Here is a 24,354-nt window from a genome sequence, read left to right on the forward strand (position 1 = left end):
CTTATGTCACGTCTCCATGGAAGAGAAAGTCTTCAGCCGGCTGTTCCTTTCCATTTCCAATCAACAATAACAAGGCCGCACCTGTGCAGTGGTAAGTACTGTAAAACATCACTGATAAGATGTGCTTTTAACATCAACTCCATTCCCTTCTTTTTCCACAGCAGTTGCATCATCTCTTATTTACCTTGAGTGGGTTCTTGATCTACTGAGAACTTGGTCAAGCTTAAGCGGAAAATAATGTGACTATGGTATACCATAGACATGTAAGTCCCTCAGTAAAGAAAGATAGAGATTCAGTTTCTGAAGAAGAAAAAAAGATCTACAAATATGATTCACTATGAGTAAGCCCATTGTGTGTGTGACAGGTCACCTTACTCAAATGGGTGCTCTAATATGTAACATAGTTTAGGACAAAATGTTCTGTGTCATGTAGTGCTGTCAATAGGACATCACCATACCACATCACACTGCATATAAACAATACAGGGTCCATTTCTTTACACCACACTGCAACCTTATATAATCTTGTGACTGTTTTCAATGCTGGCTATGCTTGCGCAATGTCTTTAAATGGCAAAATGAAGGTCAATAACTGCTCACTGTGTTACTGTTGAGTAATCATTTAAGTCATCTTTAATCAGTAATAACACAGACCCACGTATATGTAGATATGTAGATATTGTGTATGTGTGTGTGTGGGGGGGAATTGATTTAAGAACTTTTGACCACTTATCTGTCTTTCCACAAGATATGTTTTGAGGGGGGTAGTGATAACCCTCAGGGAGGTTCACAAACACAGAATAACCTACAAAAGGAAACCTCGGTCAAAGGCCATGAGAAAGAGTTTGTGTGATGGAAGGGGCTTGTGTACTCAGGCAAAGAGGGAACCTCCAGGCTACAAAAACAGAGGGCTGTGGATTCACAAACTGTGAGGTTTGCAAAATATGCTAATTTCTTTCCATTTAATCCATTGTAACATTAGAAAAAAGCCAGTTTCAGCACAAACCTTACCATAGTCAAAGAATCGCTAAGACAGTTTTCGTGTTCAGAGGTTTGTTTCTTTCTAGGTTTTGTTGTTTTACCTTGAATAGAATGCAAACCATATTAGAATGAGACTGAACAAGAATGTTTTATGGCTTGTGATTCAAAATATTGTCCAAAGAACTGTTGTCTTCTGAGAATCAAGTTGTCTTGCTGAAGTGTCTTTGACATAAAAAACAAAACAATGACAGGATTAATGATGTGTGTACAAACACTGTAAACATAAAACATATTTGTGTCAGGATCTGGCTGTGCAACACTGACCCTGACTGTGCAAGACGTTCACAGTAAAAATAATATTTTAACCTGTAGGACATGATCAGGCACCTCTCTCGCTCTCTTTAATACATTAATATATATATATGCACATGCATGCACGCCATTTCAATATTAAAAGTGAATGCTCTAGCTCACTTTCTTAAGTGCAAATGCAGTTCCAAGCGCTCTTTTCAAACCCAAAACAAATGCTAATGTATGGGGAAGTAAAGAAGAAGAGCAGGGACAAAAGAAGGTTCAGAGGGAAAGCCCTTGAGCCTTATAAACATGACAAAAGAATAGGTTCACGTAAACAAAGCATCACCAGTATGGTTATGAGGAGACAGAGGGGGATGGCATTGGTTAGGGTTGTCTAGACCTCCACATACAGGACAGGAGGAGGGTGACATCCCTCTCTAGGGTTGCATCAGCTGAACGAGACGGGGCGGGGCAGACCAGGGCGTGCAAGTCAATGATTGGGTGTGACATCCTGTCAGTCCCTCTCGGGGCAAACAAACTATGTTGAGAGGAGCGCCAACATGCTGAAGGGGTTCAAATTACATCATAAAACCCATCTTTTGGACGTTAACTTTTTCATTGGTCTTCTTCAAGGAAATGGGATCAATGAGGTGTGTGAATGCCGGACCGACAGCAAGAAGGCAGCAAGCTTTCGGTCAGAAGACATTACAAAAAATAGCTTTATTTGTAAAAAAATTGATGAACACGTGTGGGGTACAGAAATGCGAGGAACACAGGCAAACCTAGATGTCCTGCACCGTGGCTCCAACTGGATGCTGTTGTGCTCAGTACAGTACTTAACATTCCAGTGACATTGGGGCAAGGTTGTACATAGCTGGCAAAGCACCCTAAAGACAAGTTATGCAAACTATGGGTTAGGGTTAAACTATGCCATTAACAGCATTGCTATAGCCTAACAAATCTCTATAGCACAAAACTGTAGCAGAGGAAGTACAACATATAGACAAATATGCTCAGAATAGTTTTGAGTTTGCAATCCACGCTCCAACATATATAACAAATATGTAATATATGACCTATATTATTGTATTACATTCATTGTCGATTATCTCAACACGGTAGCGAACATACATGTAATTGCAGGAGCCATTCTCATCACGTTCAGTCCTCAGTAAAGCTTAAACACCTCGATATGCTCAATTACTGATATCGTTTGTCAAATCTGATTTTTTGGATCCTAGTACTAGGCATACTTCCTGTTTATGTAAAAATACTATTTTCCTAGCTGTCCTGCTTCCAGGTCAGGTCGCTGCTCTCTGATGCCATTGTGCGCCTCTGGAAGCACATCAAGCTCTTAATGTGCCTTCTCAAAATAAATACAGATTGAACAAAACAAGGAGAAAACATTCAGACGTGCCCCAGACATCCTGTCACTCACTGTACACTCACATACATGTACAAAATGTACCATCGAAATAAGATTGTCCAGGGCCAATGTATATGAATATGGTCTAGGGACAATGTCGGGGTCAAAGATTAGATAGCATGCTTCAATGAGCTGCTGGTAAATGGGAATTCATCGCAAGGCACTTTGACCCAGGGGGTGAAACCAACCTACACTGACCCAGATTTCTGGCTAGGATTTTACAAGAGACAAAGTATAACCCTTGTTGTAAACCTCACAGATGACAAGCTGGTATAGAACAGGGTCATGTTCTGTTGGGGGAGATATTATGATATATATATTTGCTTGAACAATACAAATATAAACACAGCAGAGAAATAATTTGATGATTTTCTTAGCTAATGCAGCTTGTATTTTGGAACCATCTTTTGAGAAATTACACCAAACTGTTAATCCATCACAAGCATAATGTCTGGAAAAAACAAAGAAAGACAAATAATTCCTAATGACCATTCACGATTAAACAAGTAACAAAGTTCATGTGCAAGTGGAAACGTCACGGTTTCACTCATTCTCTCGCTGTTTAACCAAGTTTGAGAGGAACTCGGATGAACTGAAGACTTGTGTTCTGGGAAGTATGTAAACACCAGCATAACTAGATCAAATACTTCAGTCATCAGGAAGCTAGCACATGATCGTAAAACGTCGAAAATGAGTTGCGTAGAGTTGAAAAAGCATTGCGTTTCCTTTTCTCTGTGGTTTGAAGGAGACTGAAGGAGAAAATAAGTGAAATAACTTTCTGTAAAACAGCATAAGATTGAGTATGCTTTGAAGGAGAAAAAAAAGCAAAAAACCTTCTAAGGTCCTTTAGAACTAATTTGTCTGTTTATTCTGTAAAAAAGAAAAAAAAATCACTGTTAATGACAAAAACAAGATGGCAAAATCTAAAACAGACTAGTAGTCAGACAACATTCAAACCAAATGTCAGCATTTTCTGTAGAAAGTTACAAAAATAGGGGCCTCCATTTGTGTTTCTGAAACACTAGTCAAAAACATTGTGACTGATTTTCCCAAAACATTGTGACTGATTTTCCCAAAACATTATGAATCATAAAAACATTCCTGATGAACCCTGCCAGTCACACTGAAACGTTTCATAGAGTGAAGTCCATCAGCATGTAGGGTGTTCCGCAGGTTCAAGCTCCAGAACTTTCCTGGGAAAGGGTTCAAAGTTTATACCTTGTCCGTTCACATGACAACAGACAGAATACCTGATCTTGCCAGTATGCCAATGGGAGAGTGGGCTGAATGTGTGTCTACGCACACTCTGGGAGACCTTTCATCGAATGAAACAAAGACCTTGGTTGTAAATGAGAGAAGGGGATTCTCATGGGCAGTGTGGACAAACTGCTACGGTACCTTAGTCTCTCTGAAACATCAAGGTTAGCTGTTATCGACAACACGCTGACAACACAAAAGCTCAAAGGAAACCACTCTCAATCGGTCTCCTCGTTGTTTTATCCTCATTGTTTCCCCATCTGTATCCTTCTGCCACCCTCATCTCTATGGCTTCCCTGCGTATGTCCCTCTCCTGCGTTGTCCACTGTCTGATATTTTGGCGCTAAGTGCACCGTGCCCTCCAGCGTCTCTCCTTCCCAGCCCTCTATGAATGTCTCTCTACCCTCTGAGACCACACTTCATCCTGAGAGTCCGAATCCTCCCCGTCTAAACCCCTCCCGCTGGCTCTCGACCCCTCCCCTCTGACCCTCGCGCCGCCGGAGCTGCCGTTAATGTCCGTCAAGGGCGTGTAGGAGTAGTCCTTGCGGCTGGGTTGACGACCCCCTGCGGGACCCCGGCATGCCCGGACCAGGTGGCCTAGCCCACTGGCCAACAGCAGAGAGGTCAACAGAGTCGTGATTATAAACCAGGTCAGCCTGTGGAGAAATGGAGATAGCAGGAATGAGGGGCAAAAAGAAAGGATGGAGGATGAGGAGACGTTGAGTGGAGAGATAAAGCATATGAAGACACGGGGGGGGGGGGACATTGAGGATGTAGGGATGTGTTGGTAAACAGAACAATGGACAACCATAGAAGAAGAGAGTGTCTGTTTAGCAATGTACAGAAAGGCAGACGAGGCGAGGCTAGAAAGAACTAACCCTCTTTTTGCATCGGTGGCAAGAGACCCTTGACCAAGCGCTTGCCGGAAGCCATAGCAACGCTAAACAATCACTAACCTGCATGTAAATAATAAGTGGCTATTAAATATGGATGTAAGAGCCTCTCTACACCCTTGCAGGCTTGTGTCGGAGATAAGCTCCTATATGAAAGAACTTTGTTTTCGTTAGTTAGCAGGGCTAACTAATCAAGCCATTATCAGGAGAACAAAACAGTGGACGCTTTGTTGTGTTCACACCATCGAGCTGTGACACTGTGATATGATTAAGCGATGATCAACATAGCAGGAATTGACAAGACGCTAAAAATAGCATTGGGTGTGTTTTCCTGAGCTGTCCGGTTTGCTTGAATTTGCCACCAGCCGAGAGGCCGGGAGACGGGAGGGACGGAGGCAGGCCGGGTGAGTTCTGTCGACCAGAGGGTGGTGGCGGTAGGAGTGGGGGAGCAGACAGAACGTGGAGAGGAGGGAAGCAGGGAGGATGTGTGGGTGAAGCAGGGAGGATGAAGCAGGGAGGATGTGTGGGTGAAGCAGGGAGGATGAAGCAGGGAGGATGTGTGGGTGAAGCAGGGAGGTTGAAGCAGGGAGGATGAGTGGGTGAAGCAGGGAGGATGTGTGGGTGAAGCAGGGAGGATGAAGCAGGGAGGATGAAGCAGGGAGGATGTGTGGGTGAAGCAGGGAGGATGAAGCAGGGAGGATGAGTGGGTGAAGCAGGGAGGTTGAAGCAGGGAGGATGAGTGGGTGAAGCAGGGAGGATGTGTGGGTGAAGCAGGGAGGATGAAGCAGGAAGGATGAGTGGGTGAAGCAGGGAGGATGTGTGGGTGAAGCAGGGAGGATGTGTGGGTGAAGCAGGGAGGATGAAGCAGGGAGGATGTGTGGGTGAAGCAGGGAGGATGAAGCAGGGAGGATGTGTGGGTGAAGCAGGGAGGTTGAAGCAGGGAGGATGAGTGGGTGAAGCAGGGAGGATGTGTGGGTGAAGCAGGGAGGTTGAAGCAGGGAGGATGAGTGGGTGAAGCAGGGAGGATGTTTGGGTGAAGCAGGGAGGATGAAGCAGGGAGGATGAGTGGGTGAAGCAGGGAGGATGAAGCAGGGAGGATGTGTGGGTGAAGCAGGGAGGTTGAAGCAGGGAGGATGTGTGGGTGAGGTATATGTATGAGTGGATCGGGGGGCGTTTGACACTTACTCTGTGAGATGAGGCTTGTGTTCCTCCTCCTCCTCCCGCAATCTTGCAATCATCTGATTGGCCAGACAATGGCCCGCTGTGAAAACGGCACAACTCACACAGAGTACACAACCATCGTCGAGGCTTCACATTTGCTTCTTTGCAAATCAAACAAAGTGATATCAGTGAATAACAACCTTTTAAGGATGCGTTCGACTGTACTAGCTTCAGCAGAATGGATTAAAACAATCATGTCTCGATAACCCCCAAGTAAATACACCTGACAAACAAACGGATAACTTTGCAAACAGACATCGACCGACTAAGACTTAGAGCGTGCTGGGGTTTCTTCTCATGTTTCGGGCACATGGCTGGACTATGGGCCCTAAGGAGGCATCTCTCCATCTCTTTCAATTACAGATGTCTAATTTTAAACCCCCATATGCTTGTTGTTGAGAGACGAAGTCATTCATCCAGTGCCTAGTAAAGGTTAGCCGTCTTATGACGGAGATAGCACACGACCAGCTCCCAGATTAGACTCAAGATAAAGGCGGTCGTCGAATAAAGTCTGTCCGTGTGATCCATGCAAGGGGCTGAACCTTGAGGGAGGGATGATGGGGAGGGATGATATCCCCCACACCCCCCACCCCTCAGCTGTTTTCATCCTTCTCTGCACAGCCAAACTGAGCACAGAGGTGCGTGGGTGAAAATCTGTGAAACCGCCTCCTTTTGGGGTTTTGAAGGTCACGGGGTTGGCGAGGGGTGCAGCTTTGCTGATATGGGCACGGTTCTACGGACAGGGCTCTGTTCTTGGTACCTTGGGACGTTTTGTAAAAGGAAAAGGAAACACCAAGCTGGAAACCTCAGCTGGTTTGTTGGTGCACAAGCAGGCCACCCGTGTGAGGAGAGCCTCATGTTCTGCTGTACAAATATATTTTACTGTTCTTCTGCACATGAGCTCAGCATGTCAAGAGCAGCGTATTCCTATGACAACAGTGTCGCACATCTAAAATACAGTAACAGCCTCAGAGAGAGAGAGAGAGAGAGAGAGAGAGAGAGAGAGAGAGAGAGAGAGAGAGAGAGAGAGAGAGAGAGAGAGAGAGAGAGAGAGAGAGAGAGAGAGAGAGAGAGAGAGAGAGAGAGAGAGAGAGAGAGAGAGAGAGAGAGAGAGAGAGAGAGAGAGAGAGAGAGAGAGAGAGAGAGAGAGAGAGAGAGAGAGAGAGAGAGAGAGAGAGAGAGAGAGAGAGAGAGAGAGAAAATGCATATTAGTCAGCAAGAGTGCATGGCGGGACAAGAACTGGAGTCAATGATCTCACCCAGATAAATAAGGACCAATGAAAGGCAGAGGTTGCAGCTGAAAGTGACAGCACATGAGTCACAGTGGACTGGAAGTCTTCCAGCCTCCCACAGCAAACAACAGATGCGGACAGAAAAACACTGCCACTCTGGTTGCAGAGTAAATAGCGGAGGGCGACGGAACAGGGAGCTTCTACATTGCCGGCTATGCAGGCTGGTCCCGTGTCTTGTATTGGAACGGAGACAGCCAGGTCAAGGATATACAGAGACTCATTAGAGGGTCATCGTTAGGCAACAAAAAAAAGCTTGAGAACAAGTCGAGTATAACATCCCAGTAAACCACACATCATCATCATCTTTGTAGATGAATGCTACACAAGACGAATGTGCAACCCAAATCTTGTCTTTTATGGCCTAAATCATTAACGTTTAGCCTACATCTATTAATATATAACATCAATTTGGAAGATCCTGTCATCAAAAGAGACAGATAAGAAAACATTTCCATAATAAGTAGACAGCTGTATAATGAAATCACATGAATAAAAGAAAAACAAGAGAGAAGAGAGATCTAAGAAGCTGCCGGAACACATGTACCACAGCCGGGTTAAAAGCGTGCCGTGATGAGGCCAGAGGATTCCTACTCGCACGCCGGTCCTACCCAGGGCTTATCGAGGCCCATCAACATGCCCCAGAAATGCCCCTGGCACACACAAACACACAGCCCACATTTACATTACATTTAGTCATTTAGCAGACGCTCTTATCCAGAGCGACTTACAGTAAGTACAGGGACATTCCCCCCGAGGCAAGTAGGGTGAAGTGCCTTGCCCAAGGACACAACGTCAGTTTGCATGACCGGGAATCGAACTGGCAACCTTCGGATTACTAGCCCGATTCCCTCACCGCTCAGCCACCTGACTCCGAGTCATCAGCCCGAAGGGTCAAATAAACCGAGAAAGAGGGAGAGGGAGGAAGCAGATATTCAAAGAAAGATGTTCACAGCTAACAGTGGCGGAACGCAGACAGTGAGTCGAGAAGAGATAGCAGAGTAGATAGTGTGCCCGACGCAGTGAATTACCCTCAAAAGCACATGGTTAACAGAGACGAAGGGTGGGGAAGAGAGAGACAAGGGAGAGAGGGAGGAGCAGAGAAAGAGAGATCGACACAGAGAAGGAATGTGACCCAATGGAGTTGGCGAGCGGAGGGAAACCAGTCTCGTTTTGCGCCCAGCTAGTGGCTCAGTTGAAACAATCCTGCGAGACAAAGTCACCTGACTTGAAAAACAAACGGACGAGGAAGTTCCCACTGAAAAAGTAGAACATGAGTTTGTGTCTTTGCACCTTACACATTCTGTGTCACACACCCACACCCACCCACACACCCACCCACACCCAAAACCACAGTCGTTTATTAAGCTTTTAAAAAAAAAATGTTGCACACCGCATCTCAGGTTAGAAATAAGGGATGAGGTTATTCTGGTTCTAGTCTGTAATTCAGTATATTTCCTGACTGACGTGGTGCATGTGTGTGTAAGTGCATGCGAGGCTGGTCTTGTGTGTCTGGTACACCGGGATGTTTTGGACGGTACAGTACCTTGGTGAATGGTGCGGTTCCTGTCTCCCTGGAACAGGGCGTCGCAGCTTCCTGTGGCAGGGTCACATGGGCACATGTCCTGGCACTGGCACTCCTGCCTGCAGTTCAGGCCAAAGAAACCCAGCGGACAATCTGGGAGCATCGCAGGAAATGATGTCAGACAGGAAGTTGTGAACACGGGGCGAAATGACAATTAACAATTTGCATATCTAGAACTAACTACTGTATTTAATGTTTGCATGCAGATTTTTATCCAATTTGGTGGCGGTGTTTACTTTATGTCCTGCAATGTCAACACACATTGCATTTTACTTATAGGAAACATAGTGGACAGAGGATTACAGTTTAAACACTTGAGAGACAAGACAAAAATAATACTTTTATGAAACATTGAACTGCCCGGTTCCATAGTCATGTGTCAAGTGCCTGTAAACATGCTGCACAACAAGCCCATCAACAATTGGCCTCAGGGAATCTGCCAAGCAAGATGTATTTTCACACGTGCACTAGACGACAAGAAGGGAGTGATGTGACAAAGCTTAACGAATTAGAAGTAGTGGGTTAAAGCTGGTGGTTCACAGATCCAGACTGGGGACATCTGAGGTCCTGGGGAGGGAGGTGTTGGAGACTCAGCACGGTGAAAGCTTTTGGTTGATTGTTGTGATCCTCATGAGAGTGGTAATAAAGTGGATTATTTTATCATGAGTGGGATTAGCTTCAAGGTACCACTTAGAAGTAAACCTGCAGGTAGGAGCTTGCTATGAGGTGCTGTTTTAGAATCCGGACATTTTACATTTACTGTCAAAATGAAAACTGCATTACTGGCCGTAAAACCTCGTTTACAGACAGATCGTATCATCTCATTTCCACCCGTGAGAGAAATCGTAGTTGGAACCTGCTTGGGCAGGTTGTTTCCTGGTGAACACATGAATCAGGATTACTTTCACACATTACCAGCACGCAACCAAATTCACACGTACACAGGTACCTTGTTCACAGGATTTGCCTTGGAAACCGGCAGGACAGGCGCAGATGCCATGGACGGGGTCACACGAGCCCCCGTTGGTGCAGGTGCATGTTTGATTGCAGTCGTCGCCATAGAAACCAGGCGCACAAGCTTCAAGTGGGGAGAAAAAAAGAAATAAAATAAAAAAAGAGGCTCTTGTGAAGATCTGTGTTAATGAAGCCCATTTGTGCCTTTTCAAAAGGGCTTGGGAATATTACATCAATCAATCAGTCCTGTATTGAGTTGTATTGTGGAAATGTATGAAAGCATTTATGAGGTAAGAAATGGTGCTGTTGGGTTTGTGTTACACGGTCGAAAAAAGGATTGTATGGAGTGGATTGTATAAACCCTTGACTAAACCAACAGCTCTAGTTACATTAAGGGTTCACTGGGGTGAGTGGATGCACTGGAGTGGGACTTGTTAACTTAACTAAACCACTGTCACGGAATGTGTTCATAGTTTGCGCTCTCTGAAGTCCCGCGACTACAATTAGGCGCTTGATTCTTGACAGTCTGCATTCCAGACTAAAATCATAGGGGCGACACGTTTCTGAAGGAGGGGAGAGTGGCGGGTTCACCTTGGCTGCAGGTCTCCCCAGTCCATCCAGCGTCACACGTACACCCGTCTGAGAGGAGAGGAGAGAGAGGAAAGGCAGAACTAAACAGGCATGAGGCCGTGAAGAATTGCGTTTGGCGTTCGCCTGTTCCCTTACAGCCGGTTCACGTGGAAAATCGAGTTCTTCACACATAAGACGGATGTTAACCGTACCATCATGGAGATGGATATTCGAGCTATTCATGACGTTCAACAAAAAGATGGCTGAATCAGATGACAAAGACACCATGTAGAAAAGCCTTCCCCGCTCTTCTCTTGGCGCTGTGGCCCTCACCCTGCGTACAGACTCCGTGGGCACCGCAGGTGGGGGCTTGGCACACTAGGGCATCACAGCCAGCCCCCTTCCAGCCCTGATGGCACTGGCAGTTTCCATCTACACAGGCCCCATGCCCGCTGCAGTCCTCTGGTTGGCACAGGGGCTGGTGGACACACAGGATGGTGGAGACAGGCCGGGGGCAGAGCCACTTATGGTCAGACTGAGTACTGAGATATCAGGGGGGAACGTGGGGGTAGAGGGACAGGGGGGAAGGGAGAGAAAGGATGGGAGGGGGATAGTGGGGGAGGAAGGAATGAAGGTTCATTTTCTGCGATAGTGAACGCTAATCATATCCGAGTGATGCCATCTTGAATTTCATTGGCTCACCAAGGGTCGGACGGGTAGCTGGCCAATGATCCATTGACCACGTACGTGGAGGATCCGCCCCCATCCAAATTGATGGCGTTGATGACCCCTTCACTCTTCAGGAAGTCTGCCACCTCCCACAGAGTCATGCTGTAGTGAGATGAGGAGAGGGATAGAAAAAGAGAAAATTATTTATTTATGCCTTATTACCATGCTTTAAATAATGACAATAGGGACCGCCATGTCTTCTGGTGAAGCATTGCAAGACTACACAATATAGAGGAGATCCGATAATAATCTGACCTGTATAGTACCCCAATAACTCTGTATTAGACAATGCGTCTGTATTGAATCCTAAATAAATCCTTAGGGATGTTTTGAGTAGAGCTGTTAATGATGTAACAGAAGGTCAGCCATGTGGCAGAAGGTAGGCCGAGAGACCGGCCAGCCAGAACGGATATTGAGTGTAGATACTGAAGTCACAGACATGTCCAGACACATCACCTTGTTTTCCACACCAAGCCACATCTTGAACACAAAAGCATTCATCTGGTTCATTGGGTTGGGGGGAGAGAAAGAGCAATCAATATAATTGATCCAAGAGGCGGGCCTTACGATGATTTATCGGTTCTGCTCCCTGTCTCTCGACTCATTGCCTTTCGTTCACCTTCTTCTATTACCATTCATCCTCCGGTGAGTTTATCGTTTGGGTCCTTATCCACCAAACTTCCCCAACCCCACCTACTTTAATCTCCTCTACTCACACCACCTGCTCTACTCCGGCACTCTCACCCTCTATTGTCTGTCTTGCCATCGATGTGAAACAGGATGAGGTTTCCCTCAGCGTCGTGGCCCACGGCTGTCCTGGCTGACACCACGTCCACAAAACGGCGGAATGACCCTGCCGACCACAAAACAGGGCGACGGATAGAAATGTGACACGATGTTGAACAGCTATAATAAACAGATGATTTAACACACACACACACACAAAGTATTCATAATATAAGGTAGAAAAGGTGAGTAGTTGGCCTTCATTTGGCGTTGCTATCAGAGGATCAGCACACTTGTTTCAGCCTGTGTCCTATTCAATTATTATTGAACTTACAATTCATATATTTATTTACTTTTTGTTTATCATTGACAGCCTACTTACAAGCAGTAATTTTGTTATAGACTGCATGTATTCCAGCTCATACGGCAAAAAAGAAATTGACCTTTTTAAATTGAATTTTCAAATGTGTAAAGTGCAACAGATCTTTTGGGATTTCCATTTCACCGGATTGAGTGTGTCTCCATTTTAAGATAGGGTTACCTTCAAGTGCTGATGTAATGCCCCTTTGTCTTTTCCATTCCTAACCCAACGACTTGAGGTTGGGTAAACTGACACTAAACCGGCACACTACAACTATGGCAACCCTGACTAAGACTGATGAGTCATAACACAATGGTGTTATGAGTCAAAAGTGTTTCACCAGGTTGCAAGCCGCCTATTAGGTGACACAGCGTCCTCAGCTTTCTGCTCACAAGGGACAGCCTAACGTCCTGTTCAGAGCGTCAGCTGAGGCCAAATCTCTCGTTAATCTTAGGATGCCCGGTAAAAGTGGAGTCTTGAATTGATCATCCATTCATAGCTTCTAATCTGTCTTCTGGAGGAATATTTATATGTATATCATCTTTTCTAGTCTATCTCCTAACTGTGATGCTGTGTGTGGGGGCAGACTATAATACCGGCTGTTGATTTCCATGCATTATCTGGGTTCAACCCTGGTCTAGGGGTGGTACCAGCCAAAAAGGATGAGTGCTGCTGCATGTAATCCAGATAGAGCACCTGTCTCCTGAGTCTTGTCACACTCTGCCTCAATGCTCTGGTTGATGTAAATCTGTCCATCGCGTAGTAGCCATACCACCCCGCTGATAAGCTGGACAAACGGGTTGGCCTTATCCAACACGTCCTCCCCGGAGAGATAGCTGGGAGGAGGGAGGGAGGGAGGGAGGAAGAGGGAGGGATGCATCGTAAGCGTAATGTGTGCAAAGACCACATGGCATTCAACAGTTCAGCACATGCAGGTTTTTCAACGCAAGGGAAAAGAAACGTATGTTCCAGCAGGGAGGACAGGATCACTTAATGTCCACCCCACACACAGCAATTTCTTTCTGCTGAGCTCATATTTCCACCAAACAAAAAGGGACTTTATCTTAGAGAGCACCGGAACTTTCCAGACAAGGGTCATAACTAGTTATGATGGATATGAGAGTCAATGACTGACAGGTGAATACTCTAGCACAAGGAACAGGGAGTCCTTAATGTTCTGTATTAACAGTTGTATATTTTAGAGAGAAAAGAGAGTGAGCAAGAGAAGAGAGAGAGACACAGACAGAGACAGGTAAAGAGACAGGCAGAGACAGCATCACCCCCAGAAGAGGCAGACGCGGTGTGACTCCTCCTTACCCAAACACCAGGGTTCCGTCCCTCCTGATCCCAAACTGGGCGTTCTGCAACCCTCCACTGTCCTTCACCAGCACTCCATTGCTCACCACGTTCCCCAAACAGTCCCCGCTGTGGGTGTTGAAGAAGCCTCCGTTCTGGGCGTAGAGACACCTCGCCCCCGAGGCGCTCTGCTCCACCGGGACCCTCAGCATCCTCTGGCAGCCACCAGGACCCCCCGGCTCCAGCACCGACACCATCCTGAGGGGGTCGTGGACCACCGTCACGTGACCTGGGAGAAGGGGGAGAGAGACTCTTTCTATTTGAGCGCCGGTCCTTGTCAAGGCATATTCAAAGGGTTGACTATGGATGTTTACACAGGATATGTCATCTGTATTGTTGTTATTACTGTTGTTCACCCACTGACCGTTCACCCATCGGGGCACAGCATCACTGACACGTGTGACAAAGGTTTTGGACTGGGCTAACGGCGTGGCGGCGTGGGCGCTGGCCGGCCAGGTCTCGTGGGTGACGTTGCCGTGGACTTTCAGCTGGCAGTCCCGCACGTGGCGGTGGGAGTGGGAAGGGCCGTGCCCGTGATCATACGGTGACAGGTGGTCCTCATCCAGAGACCTGTAGAAGAGAGATATTTCTAGTTGACCCTTTGTTTGTCCTCGCGGACGCTCTCTCATGTGGAAAAACAATCCCTACTCAACAAATCCCGAATCAACACAAAAACGGTCAAATAGAACGGAACCTGTAGAAACTGAACTCTGCATAAATCTGCTTTCGCTCATGAATGCAAATGTTACATTTGGTGTTTTCTTTTGGCAATAACATCATTTTGTTACATTTTATAAACTTGGCCTTCAACACACTGGGTCAATGCGTCAGACGGTTGTTTATGCATTAAGAACAAGACAGTGGGGCCAGATGTGTCCACTTATTACGCAATCCTAGGGCTCCCGTGTCGAGGAAATATTTTCGAAGCACACTACTGGTAAACAGTGTCAATGGTTGTTGTGTAGGCTGGATCAAGTCAGTGACATGAGATAGGGTGGAGGACATTCTTGTATTAACAATGAGAATATTGTCAATAAAAAAAATTACATGCTTTTTTGAGAATTGCCACACAATACAGGATTGTATCGAAGTGGAGTGAGGTGCAACAACGCTCTCCAGTGGCTAAAGTATAACACCGCAGGAGTATAGGAGATAATGAAAGATCACTACCAGAATACATGTTAAAAACTTTCTACAAAAATATTACACTGAGATGACATTACCAATACAGTAGGCCCTATGTCTTGTTTGTTAAAAAAAACACAAGATAATTCACACAACAAGCACTTACATTTGTAACAAAGAAAGGGTAGCCTACGTGCTAGTATAGCAGTTTGTTAGACACTGACAGCTGACTAGTGCATCATACAGGCTGATACAAGGAGAGGTTAGGGGAGGTGAGAAGATGGCTACGTTATGACCGACTGGACTTTGCCCCATCACAAATAACAGAGCTAATGGGAAAAGTTGACCACAGTTAGCTAATCAGCATTTTATATAATATATTTCTAAAAACATTAATATAGTCCGGAATTACAACTCGTATTCGCAAACGAATCCCACATTGGCTCCTATAAGTGTAGTAATCTGTTGGAGGTGTAAGCCAACGTTAGCTGAGTATTTAGCTACTGTAGCAAACTCCCTTACCCAACAGTTTTGATCTCCATAACCCAGAGTCCAAGCCATAATAACAGCCATTGTAATGAGCATTTCACTGGTAGTATTGCCATAAGAGAATTAGCACTGAAATTAAACGTGTGCTTCTTCCAAAATCCTTCTTTGACTGTCATTTGGTTTTCCCTGTCAGATAAGGAAGTCGCGAGGCAGTCATATGACATGTATGTAGGAGGGCCAAAACAAGCACATGTGGTCTTTTGTTTACTCGCTTGTCAATGTATAAAATCTTTGATAGAAAGGCTTGAAATTTTTAAGGCTTCACATGTATTTACTCCAATATTCATAGTACATAGATGACTCTATATTAGAAAATTATCATGTCCAGTCACGGAGTAGCGTTAGCAACATCTATCAAGCGGAACATAAAACACTGGAGGAACTTTGTTTCTGCTACACAAGGTAAAGGTGAAAGTTGAAGGGTATGTTGTGAACATGGCATCTGGCTTTACTGCCAAGCATCGTTTATTGACAAGTAACAAAGCTTTATTGCACTCTCTCCAAAGAAAGATATGGCCACATAATGTATGTCTTCATCGATCTACTGAAGTGACTTTTCGAAAAGCGTCAACGAAGTCGTCTACAGACTTGCAACACAACGAAAAATACTGTATCGATATTGTCAGGTACAGTATGCTATGTTGAAAGTACAGTAGCATAGTTTAGCTATCAAATTGTGGCACTGTGAAAGCGTCATCTTTGCACGCCCAAAACTAGTATGAAAACGTCAATTTGGGGCTTTTATTTGCTGCAGTATACGTCACAGTACAGATCCTTTACTGATGGACAATCTGCTCTGTGTGGACATTTCCGGCTACTCCATTGTCTGGGCTTTTGATATTTGCACTGATTACTGTACGTTTTTTTCTCAGCTTGGCAACATCACAGCTAACTCACAGCCCACTCAACATCCTAACTCTCCTGTTCTCGTCACAGGTCTCGAGACTATGATGGCTTTGTGTGCAGCCTGCTCTTACCAGAGGAAGCCCGGCGCTCCTCCTTGGCCTTAAGGGCCTTCAACGTGGAGCTAGCTCAGGCAGGTATTCCTGCACTCTTTGTGCATACAGTGGAGGGTGTACTTTAAGACATACAGTATACACTGATGAGCCAAAACATTATGACAACTCACAGGTGAAGCGAATAATGTTCTCCAAAAAAAGGGCACTTTGCAAGGTTTGGGTAGATTCCATGGTAAGCGAACCATCTGTAGTTGTAATTAATGTGTTGGACGCAGGAGAAATGGACAGGAGTAAAGACCTGAGACTTTGACAAGTGCAAAATGGGCTAGAAATCTGGGTCTGAGTTTCTGGTCAGCAGTGGTGAGCAGGACCACAGCAGTCCGAGGAGGGACAAACCACAAACGACAACAAGGTGTTGTCTGCATGTACATGTATTTCCTAGCAAAGGTCATGGTTCTTCCTGAACAGCAATGTGATACACATACAGGGGAGTTTTAAAGGGCTGTGTTTATGGAAGTTCTGCTCTGCATTCCAAAAATTAACCCCTAGGGTACTTTCGTTCTATACATCTGCTGGCCTGCGTACCGTGTAGTATGGACATCTCTTCAAATCCAAGGTGATTTATTTCCTATTGTTCTGTTCTCCCTCCGCAAGGTGAAAGATTCAGTTACCCAGACAACCATCGGTTTGATGCGAATGCAGTTCTGGAAGGCTGCTATAGACGACATTTATAAGGATGACCCCCCTTTGCAGCCTGTCAGCGCAGAACTATGGAGGGTAAGTCTATTATTCAGGGGGGGGGGGGGGGGGGGTAAAATAAATAACTGATTTGTCGTCTGGGTCTTCCTAGTAGTAGATTTTCAAATTGCACACCTGGTGATGATCTGGGTGCCTGTTCAGTCTTGTTCATTGATTATTAGTAATGTGCAACATGCAAAATATTTTAAATATATATATTTATCTTCTTCTTCTTCAGGCTGTGAGAAAACACTACCTGACCAAGAGATGGTTGTTGAGGATCATCACTGAACGAGTAAGAAATGACAGCAACACTTTGGGTTACATTGACTATCTTGTAACTGCATAGCAATTCCTACAGTAAGAACGTTGTAGGTACATAATTGTTATGCAATAAAGTTGTTAGTAGTACAAGTTATTGTATACGTTTTAAAAAGGTGCAGTATGGGGGAGGGGTGTGAAGGGCTAGAGGATGTAAAGACTTTGAACCAAAACAAGATCCATGTAAGCATTCACTGCCAAATATCCAACTTCCAGTGTTAACAGCCCAACCACCGCCATACCAAGTTTCACTAAACTAATCCTACTAACACTAAACCGTTAGCAGTTGCCACATAACTACAAAGTTATTAAAATTAGGTCTGTAGTTACATGGTAGTTAATATAACCTTAGTTCAAAGTGTTGACAAAATTTACATTTACTTCATGAGTTTACTACAAGAGATTTTTTGACATGGTAAAACAGTGACCATGAAACACCCCAGTGTCTTTGGTATAGGGGCTGGTGTTGTGTTTCTGCACAGAATGTAAGCCTCTTCTCCTGCCAACAGGAGAAAGATATGGAGGACAGAGCCTACAGAACTCTGCAGGAGTTGGAGACATATTCAGAGAACACCCAGTCGTCATTACTGTACCTCCTCCTGGAGAGTCTAGGTAAGTGGCACCATCCTTTGTATTTGTGTGAGTGTTTGTCTGTATGTCTGGCCTGTCTATCTGGCTGGCTGTGTGAAATGTGTGAGACTTTGTGTTCCTCCACATGAATGACTGCGCCCTGTTTCGCATAGCCTGCCCTGACTATGATAAAGTATGATTCTATCAGGGAGAGGGAGAGAGGGGATGACGCGGTGAGATAAAGTGAGACAGGGAAGCAAGGCCAAACTCCCATGTTCGTCTCAAGTGTTACACCCACGTTCCTGTGTGAGCGCTAATTATCTAGCGTGCTCTCCTTGAGAGCACCTAATGCTGGATGGAGCTCGCTATGCTGGAAAGCTAATTAAGTGGAAGAGTCAGACGACCATTTTCTTTTTTGCGAATGACTTGAAAGCCTTTCCCCCTCCCTCATATTACAAAGCGTGTGCTTTGTGGCTGAGGTCAATTATGTATGCATCAGTGGCACTTGGTGTCTGCCGCCTCGGTGCGAGGAGATGGATCAGAGCATCTTTGACCTCGTTCTGTTGAATTACAACTCTCGACGGTCTGACTTGTCAGTTACGAGATAAAATTAGACTTCGCAGATGTCGTCGTTAATTTCACAAAATCGATGCCATTCTTTTTCGGAAGAATTATGACTTTAGATCACCTTTTGCATGCCATTTCTGTCATTTGAAGTCAATTGCTCTTTAGAGGGCAGCTTTTATTGCAGATGTTACGGTGTTACTACATTACAATCTGTAATTGTGTGTAGTGAGTCATTGAAGTATCTCATAGCCTCACTGCATACCGTTAGGATCTACAATGATGTTCAGGTTTCTTTCCTGGACTAAATGATACAGTATACCAAACAATAGTATGATAATGTGAGCAAGTGTGTCTCTGTTTGTGTCCAGGTGTGAAAAACGTTCATGCAGACCATGCTGCCAGCCACATCGGGAAGGCCCATGGAATCGTGACCTGCTTGCGAGCCACGCCCTACTACAGCAGCAGACGCAAGGTCTACCTGCCCATGGACATCTGCATGCTGGTGAGCAAGACCACATCCCTCTTCGTTAGATTTGAAACTCTTTCATCTGTGTGACTGGACCCGTCCATTTTCTTATTAAAGACTTGGTCACTGTTGGTGAGATTGTGGAGTCCCTCGGATCCTTTGCGCTGCATTACTAGTGATGTACCTGAAGGGTGTGCTGTTGTTACATTGAAGGAGTCCACTCGACCTTCAAACGTTCAGCATTTTCAAATCGCTAAAACCTGTGGTTTCCCTTCTCTGCTCATCTCGTTAAGGGAGAGCAAGTGCTTTGAGATGTGCCAATTATGACCATTTGCCAATTATTTTGGAAGCTCTAACTCTGCTAATTCTGCAGTGAAACGGCGGAAGATAGTGGTGTCTTTCATGTCCTCAAATGTGACACTTTAGAATTCTGCCGACTGGTCAAGGAAATCCTTGTCCTTCCACTGGAACCTTCATGTTTGCTCATGTACAAAGTAATGGAGCAACTCATGAGAGTAATTGAAATATTCTGTAGTTTTAAAGAGACTAACCTCTAGTTTAGTAACTCAAATTAAAATGTCAGCTAAAAATGTAAGTACACTGTGGTACACCACAATGTACTGCATTTGGCAAGACATTGTTTTGTAGTCCGTGCCTCAGTATAGATGCGTTGTCAGTGAGCTGGTTAGGAATGCTAGTGTTCAGACCAGCCTTGGGGCAGCTTTGAGGCACAGAAGCCCTTTCTGCAACAGTACAAAGAGTTTGCTTAGATCTAAACACCCTTCTGCATGACAGGGGAACTGATAAATACTGTGCAAATGAAAAGCACCATTAGTTCAATTGAACATATCACAGGCTTGTTTGCAGTATTATAACATACCCATTTTTGGTGTATGTGTGTCACCCACCAGCATGGAGCCTCCCAGGAAGATTTTATCCGGGGAAACCGCGAGCAGCATGTCAGAGATGTCATCTATGACATTGCCAGTCAAGCCCATGTTCACCTACAACATGTATGTATTTCCACTCAAATGATGACTCACTTTCTTTCACGTGAGAGGAACAAACATGCATCACTCTTAGTTTAATCTAGTGGAACAGGGATTTGTTTAAAATGTATTGGCTTTAAGCGTCATTGGTTTCACATAAATAGAGACCTCTTCTCACCTGGCTTATATTAATCAGTATTTTGACATGAATCAGCCTAATTAAAGTTGAACCCTTTACATCGTAGTCCCTTTTCCTTCCGTCTCCCCAGGCCAGGTCGTTTAGCAAGAACGTTCCAATTGCTGCTACCCCGGCCTTCCTACAAACGGTAGGATAACAATAACCAGGACACACTCTGTCAGTACCGCTTCATTTAGTTAGTCAGCTGTTGGGTTGCTGTTAGGTCTAAAAGGTCTTCTATGAATATCATGCAAAGGAAGTGCTCGGAAAGACCAATACATCTCCAGAGTACACAATGCAATCGTTACAGCACGGGTAGCTGCAGTGATGTCGCTTTAACGGCCTGCATGACCAGTAGACATAAAACACAGTGCCCAAAAGAGAACCTTTTAACAGTTCTACATTACCCTATAATCCCTTGATTCCCTAGTCACTAAACGGTGGTCTTAAAGATGGCTAAAACACCCCTCAGCATGTCAAATCATTGAGTGGTTTTAGTCCTTGAGTACCCCCTGCTTCTTGCCTCCACCTTTTAGTTTGTGATGACAGTCCCGTGATCTCTCGTGGCTGTTTGGTCGACTGGCTCCGTTCGCTCGCCAGCGGGAACTCACTGTAGCCTCAACTCTTCACAGTAGGAATGTCAGACAGACCTTCTAATGCTCCACCTTTAATCACATCATCACACACCACCTAGGGAGTATACATGAGCATTAGCCACTAATCACACATGCGGAGGGGAAGGAGAGAGAGAAGTTGAGTGATGGATGGCGGTGGGGGGGGGGGGTTCAAACTGCAGCCAAGCTACGGCAATAAACCACCTGGCTTCAAGTGTTCTCTCTTTTCGTCCTCTCTCTGTCCATCTAGGATAGTTATCTCACAAAGCCAAGCTCTAAAAAAAGAACCATAGACAGTACTGTGTTTCTGTGCTGTTCCAGCTCTTAAAAGGCACTCTGTTAGCCCCTGAATAATGTTTTCCACTAGATTAGCCTTGTGTGTCAGGGGTTTAACTGGAGCATGTCTTGTACAGTGGGGGAAAACATTATTTGATCCCCCCCCCTGCTGATTTTGTATGTTTGCCCACTGACAAAGAAATGATCAGTCTATAATTTTAATGGTAGGTTTATTTGAATAGTGAGAGACAGAATAACAACAACAAAATCCAGAAAAACGCATGTCAAAATTGTTATACATTGTTGTGCATTTTGAGTGAAATAAGTATTTGACCCCTCTCAATCTGAAAGATTTCTGGCTCCCAGGTGTCTTGTATACAGATAACGAGCTGAGCACTCTAATGCTGGGTACACACAACAAGATAATCGGGCTTATTTTGGGCCGATTTCCCCCTTCCGACAAGCCGAGGTAATGTCCCGACAATCCTAGGTTATGTCCCGATTATCTACAGATTATTTTATCAGATTTTCCCTTGGTGTGAGATGCGTTAAGAGTGACCGAACTTGCTCGGAAGAACGTTGGAGCCGCCCCGATCGCGAATCATAAATATTCAACATGTTGAATATTTACGATCAGAAATCCTGATGTGTGGGGGGAACCCCGAGGACAAACACCACACACTATAGGAGCAAAACGGTTAAATCTAGGATTTTTTTTGTCATGTTTGTGGTCTCTCACATTTTGAACATCTGAAAAGTACAAAAAATATAGATATTTTAGTGTGTATCCAGCATTAAGGGATTGCTCCTAATCTCAGTTTGTTACCTGTATACAAGACACCTTTCCACAGAAGCAATCAATCAGATTCCAAACTCTCCACCATGGCCAAGACCAAAGAGCTGTCCAAGGATGTCAGGGACAATATTGTAGACCTACACAAGGCTGGATGGGGCTCCAAGACCCTCGCCAATCAGCTTGGTAACAAGGTGACAACAGTTGGTGCGATTATTCGCAAGTGGAAGAAACACAAAAGAACTGTCAATCTCCCTCGGTCTGGGGCTCCATGCAAGATCTCACCTTGTGGAATTGCAATGATCATGAACGGAGTGGGACAAAATCCCTCCTGAGATGTGTGCAAACCTGGATCAGCAGGGGATCAAATCTTTCTTCTTTTTTTCACTGTATCATGCTGGTCAATTTAAGAGCACCCAAGTAGACAGAAAGGAACGCCAGACCTCACAACAAACGTTTAATCTTTTCAGAAATTCAGATCAGTTGAGAGATTTCTGCCAAGATGTTTCATTAGTCAAAAACGGCCTATAACCTCTTGATCACGAAAAGGAATCCCATTCTATCAGTTCTTCAAACTGATGCAATAAGCAAGGTAGGTAGCGTCCTGCTACATCAAAGTCAAACCTTATCTGGATCATGCTCGGTCATTAGAAATTCCAAAAATATATGTAAGGACTGTGGTTTCAAGTGAGTTTTCAACTTGAAAACAACCCTTGTGATGCCAGTCGTTGCTTCGATCTGTGTCTGAATCCTGTCTTTTCAAGATTTCTTGTTTTCCTGTTGCATTTTGCTCTAGGTGGTATTGGAAGACTACCTTCAGAGAGTACGGAGGGTAGACTTTGACGTGTTCCATCCGAGCTTGAGGAACCGAAACCCCCTTATTCCCATCCAACTCTACATACGCTCTTGGAAGAAGACCTATTGATGTCAATGACTCCCTTACTTTTTGCTCTGGTAATTTATTTTAAAAGTTACCATGCTGATGGACAGCTCTGTTTTGGAACTTCTGTAGACCAGTTTGTACCCGTGGGTTTCATCAAGACAGAACAGGATGCCTGATACCAAAACACCACTTCCAGCATACTTCCATTTATCGTTGTAGAAAGTGGAGGGTCATAGCACTGGTATTAATCTGTGTTTTTGGACTCACCCATGTACAAGTGCTGGCTCCTGAAGCATTTTGGACCGGTGGCTTACTGACCTAGAAACAGCCAATTCTCCAATCATGGTATCAAATTAAGCTGTCCTTTAACAGTCCGTATTGACCTTTGTTTAGACTAAGACCAGAAGTATCTCAGACGTAATGCTGTGGACGATTGTTGAGGTAAGGACACTGCACTGGAGACAGAAGCACTGATGTTTGTTCCAATAAATAATGTAGCTGTGTATTTAGTTTCTTAGTCTTTCTTTTGAAAGTTTTCTATAGAAAAGAAACCTAGAACTATAATTTGAACCTTTTCCATGTCAAAGGTCTGTAAGCAAAAGTGATGTTTCAAGAGCATAAAAGACCATAGATGTCTTTGATGACTGTGTTCCAAACTCTAAAACTTTGATCCACCAAAACTAACTCAGTACTTGGCTATCAAAAGGACTGCCTTGGAGCCTCTTCACAGAATGTTGTTCTAAATTACCCAGCATTTTGAAAAGGTGTCTTTGAAACATGACACTGACAGTGTTGCTCTCTGATGACATCATTCTGTGTAGCCATGGCCATGAGGGTGCTCTCCACCCAATCACAATAACTACAATAACTATTAATTTTTTTTCTATATGTAGAGAATGGACCCACATTTATTTTCATAAATGTACACATTTACATTTAAATTATTTCAAAATAATTTGTTTACAGGTTGAGTACTTACCCATGGGATCAGCTGTGCCCCTTGTCTGGCTCATCATTATACAGTTCAGCAGCAACAAGATCATGACTGTTTCAATGATGACCCTAATATTTGACAGCATAGAGATGGTCATGACCGTTTGTCCTTATATTCATAATTAGATTCCTCCATCATTAGAAGTCAAATTGGTGCAATATAGTCGACGTGTCCACACTAATGAAGAAAACCTTTGTGTAAGGTCAGTTTTTTATATTGGAAAACAACTGTATCCTTACTGAGTTTTGAAAAAAAAAAAAAAAAAAATATGTGAGGATGATGTCTGCTTCCCTAGGAAAATGGAAGCGTTCAAATGCAGATGGCTGAGTGCCTCGCATGTTCTGCCATCATAAAAATCCTTAACACACACGGGCACTAAATTATACAGTGGTGTTGTCGCTGACCTGTTTACACTATAAAATACACTACACTCAAATAAGATGCAAGCTTGTAATTATAGGATGTCTTTGGTTCTTTGGCAAATTGTCTCACCCAAAGTATTTAAAAAAAAATCCAAACCTTATGATAAGGAATTGAATAGTGAAAAAATATTGAATAAATTCATATACCCCTGTACTTATTTCTAAACGGTAGCTGTCAATGGCTTGACAGAGGCTTGTCCTCGTGAGAACTAGAAATGGGGGGGAGGGGGCAAGTTCAGTCACCCTCTCTGACTTTATCACCGATTAA

At 44.4% G+C, this 24,354-nt stretch overlaps 2 protein-coding genes across 4 annotated transcripts; one reads left to right on the top strand and one right to left on the bottom strand.

Moving 5' to 3' along the window:
* Positions 1 to 1,998: 1,998 nt before the first annotated feature.
* Positions 1,999 to 15,480, bottom strand: nagpa (N-acetylglucosamine-1-phosphodiester alpha-N-acetylglucosaminidase). Its single transcript, XM_067238890.1, has 12 exons — positions 15,290 to 15,480; positions 14,007 to 14,212; positions 13,604 to 13,871; positions 12,983 to 13,122; positions 11,944 to 12,052; positions 11,173 to 11,301; positions 10,804 to 11,012; positions 10,492 to 10,539; positions 9,896 to 10,024; positions 8,908 to 9,039; positions 6,037 to 6,112; positions 1,999 to 4,614 (listed from the first exon to the last, which is right to left on the bottom strand). Exons 1-12 carry the CDS (start codon positions 15,478 to 15,480, stop codon positions 4,344 to 4,346), a joined length of 1,908 nt encoding a protein of 635 aa, XP_067094991.1. The 3' UTR covers positions 1,999 to 4,343.
* Positions 15,481 to 15,741: 261 nt separating this feature from the next.
* Positions 15,742 to 23,167, top strand: ndufaf6 (NADH:ubiquinone oxidoreductase complex assembly factor 6). Of its 3 annotated transcripts, XR_010876764.1 has the most exons (10): positions 15,742 to 15,942; positions 16,253 to 16,352; positions 16,930 to 17,052; positions 17,252 to 17,308; positions 17,844 to 17,946; positions 18,840 to 18,973; positions 19,849 to 19,950; positions 20,196 to 20,252; positions 22,258 to 22,379; positions 22,584 to 22,690. XR_010876764.1 is itself a non-coding variant. In XM_067238194.1 (9 exons), the coding sequence occupies exons 1-9, from the start codon at positions 15,752 to 15,754 to the stop codon at positions 22,710 to 22,712; spliced, it is 996 nt and encodes a 331-aa protein (XP_067094295.1). In that variant the 5' UTR covers positions 15,742 to 15,751; the 3' UTR covers positions 22,713 to 23,167. The 3 variants fall into 3 exon arrangements, 2 of the variants coding, with proteins under 2 accessions (XP_067094295.1, XP_067094296.1); XM_067238194.1 differs by lacking the exon at positions 22,258 to 22,379 and having other exon boundaries at positions 22,584 to 23,167; XM_067238195.1 differs by lacking the exons at positions 15,742 to 15,942; positions 22,258 to 22,379 and having other exon boundaries at positions 16,302 to 16,356; positions 22,584 to 23,167.
* The last annotated feature ends 1,187 nt before the right edge of the window (positions 23,168 to 24,354 follow it).

This window comes from Osmerus mordax, chromosome 6, assembly GCF_038355195.1.
Source record: "Osmerus mordax isolate fOsmMor3 chromosome 6, fOsmMor3.pri, whole genome shotgun sequence".
NCBI classification, from domain to species: Eukaryota; Metazoa; Chordata; class Actinopteri; order Osmeriformes; family Osmeridae; genus Osmerus; species Osmerus mordax.

Excerpts from the sequence above, each read along its gene's own strand:
- ndufaf6 (XM_067238194.1), top strand. The coding sequence starts at position 15,752 with ATGGCATCTGGCTTTACTGCCAAGCATCGTTTATTGACAAGTAACAAA. Across the intron at positions 19,951-20,195 it reads CCCATGTTCACCTACAACAT|GCCAGGTCGTTTAGCAAGAA; the intron begins GTATGTATTTCC and ends CCGTCTCCCCAG. Across the intron at positions 20,253-22,583 it reads CCCCGGCCTTCCTACAAACG|GTGGTATTGGAAGACTACCT; the intron begins GTAGGATAACAA and ends ATTTTGCTCTAG.
- nagpa (XM_067238890.1), bottom strand. The coding sequence starts at position 15,480 with ATGTCATATGACTGCCTCGCGACTTCCTTATCTGACAGGGAAAACCAA. Across the intron at positions 13,872-14,006 it reads TGTGCCCCGATGGGTGAACG|GTCACGTGACGGTGGTCCAC; the intron begins GTCAGTGGGTGA and ends CCCTTCTCCCAG. Across the intron at positions 11,302-11,943 it reads GGCAAGACAGACAATAGAGG|CATGACTCTGTGGGAGGTGG; the intron begins GTGAGAGTGCCG and ends ATCTCACTACAG.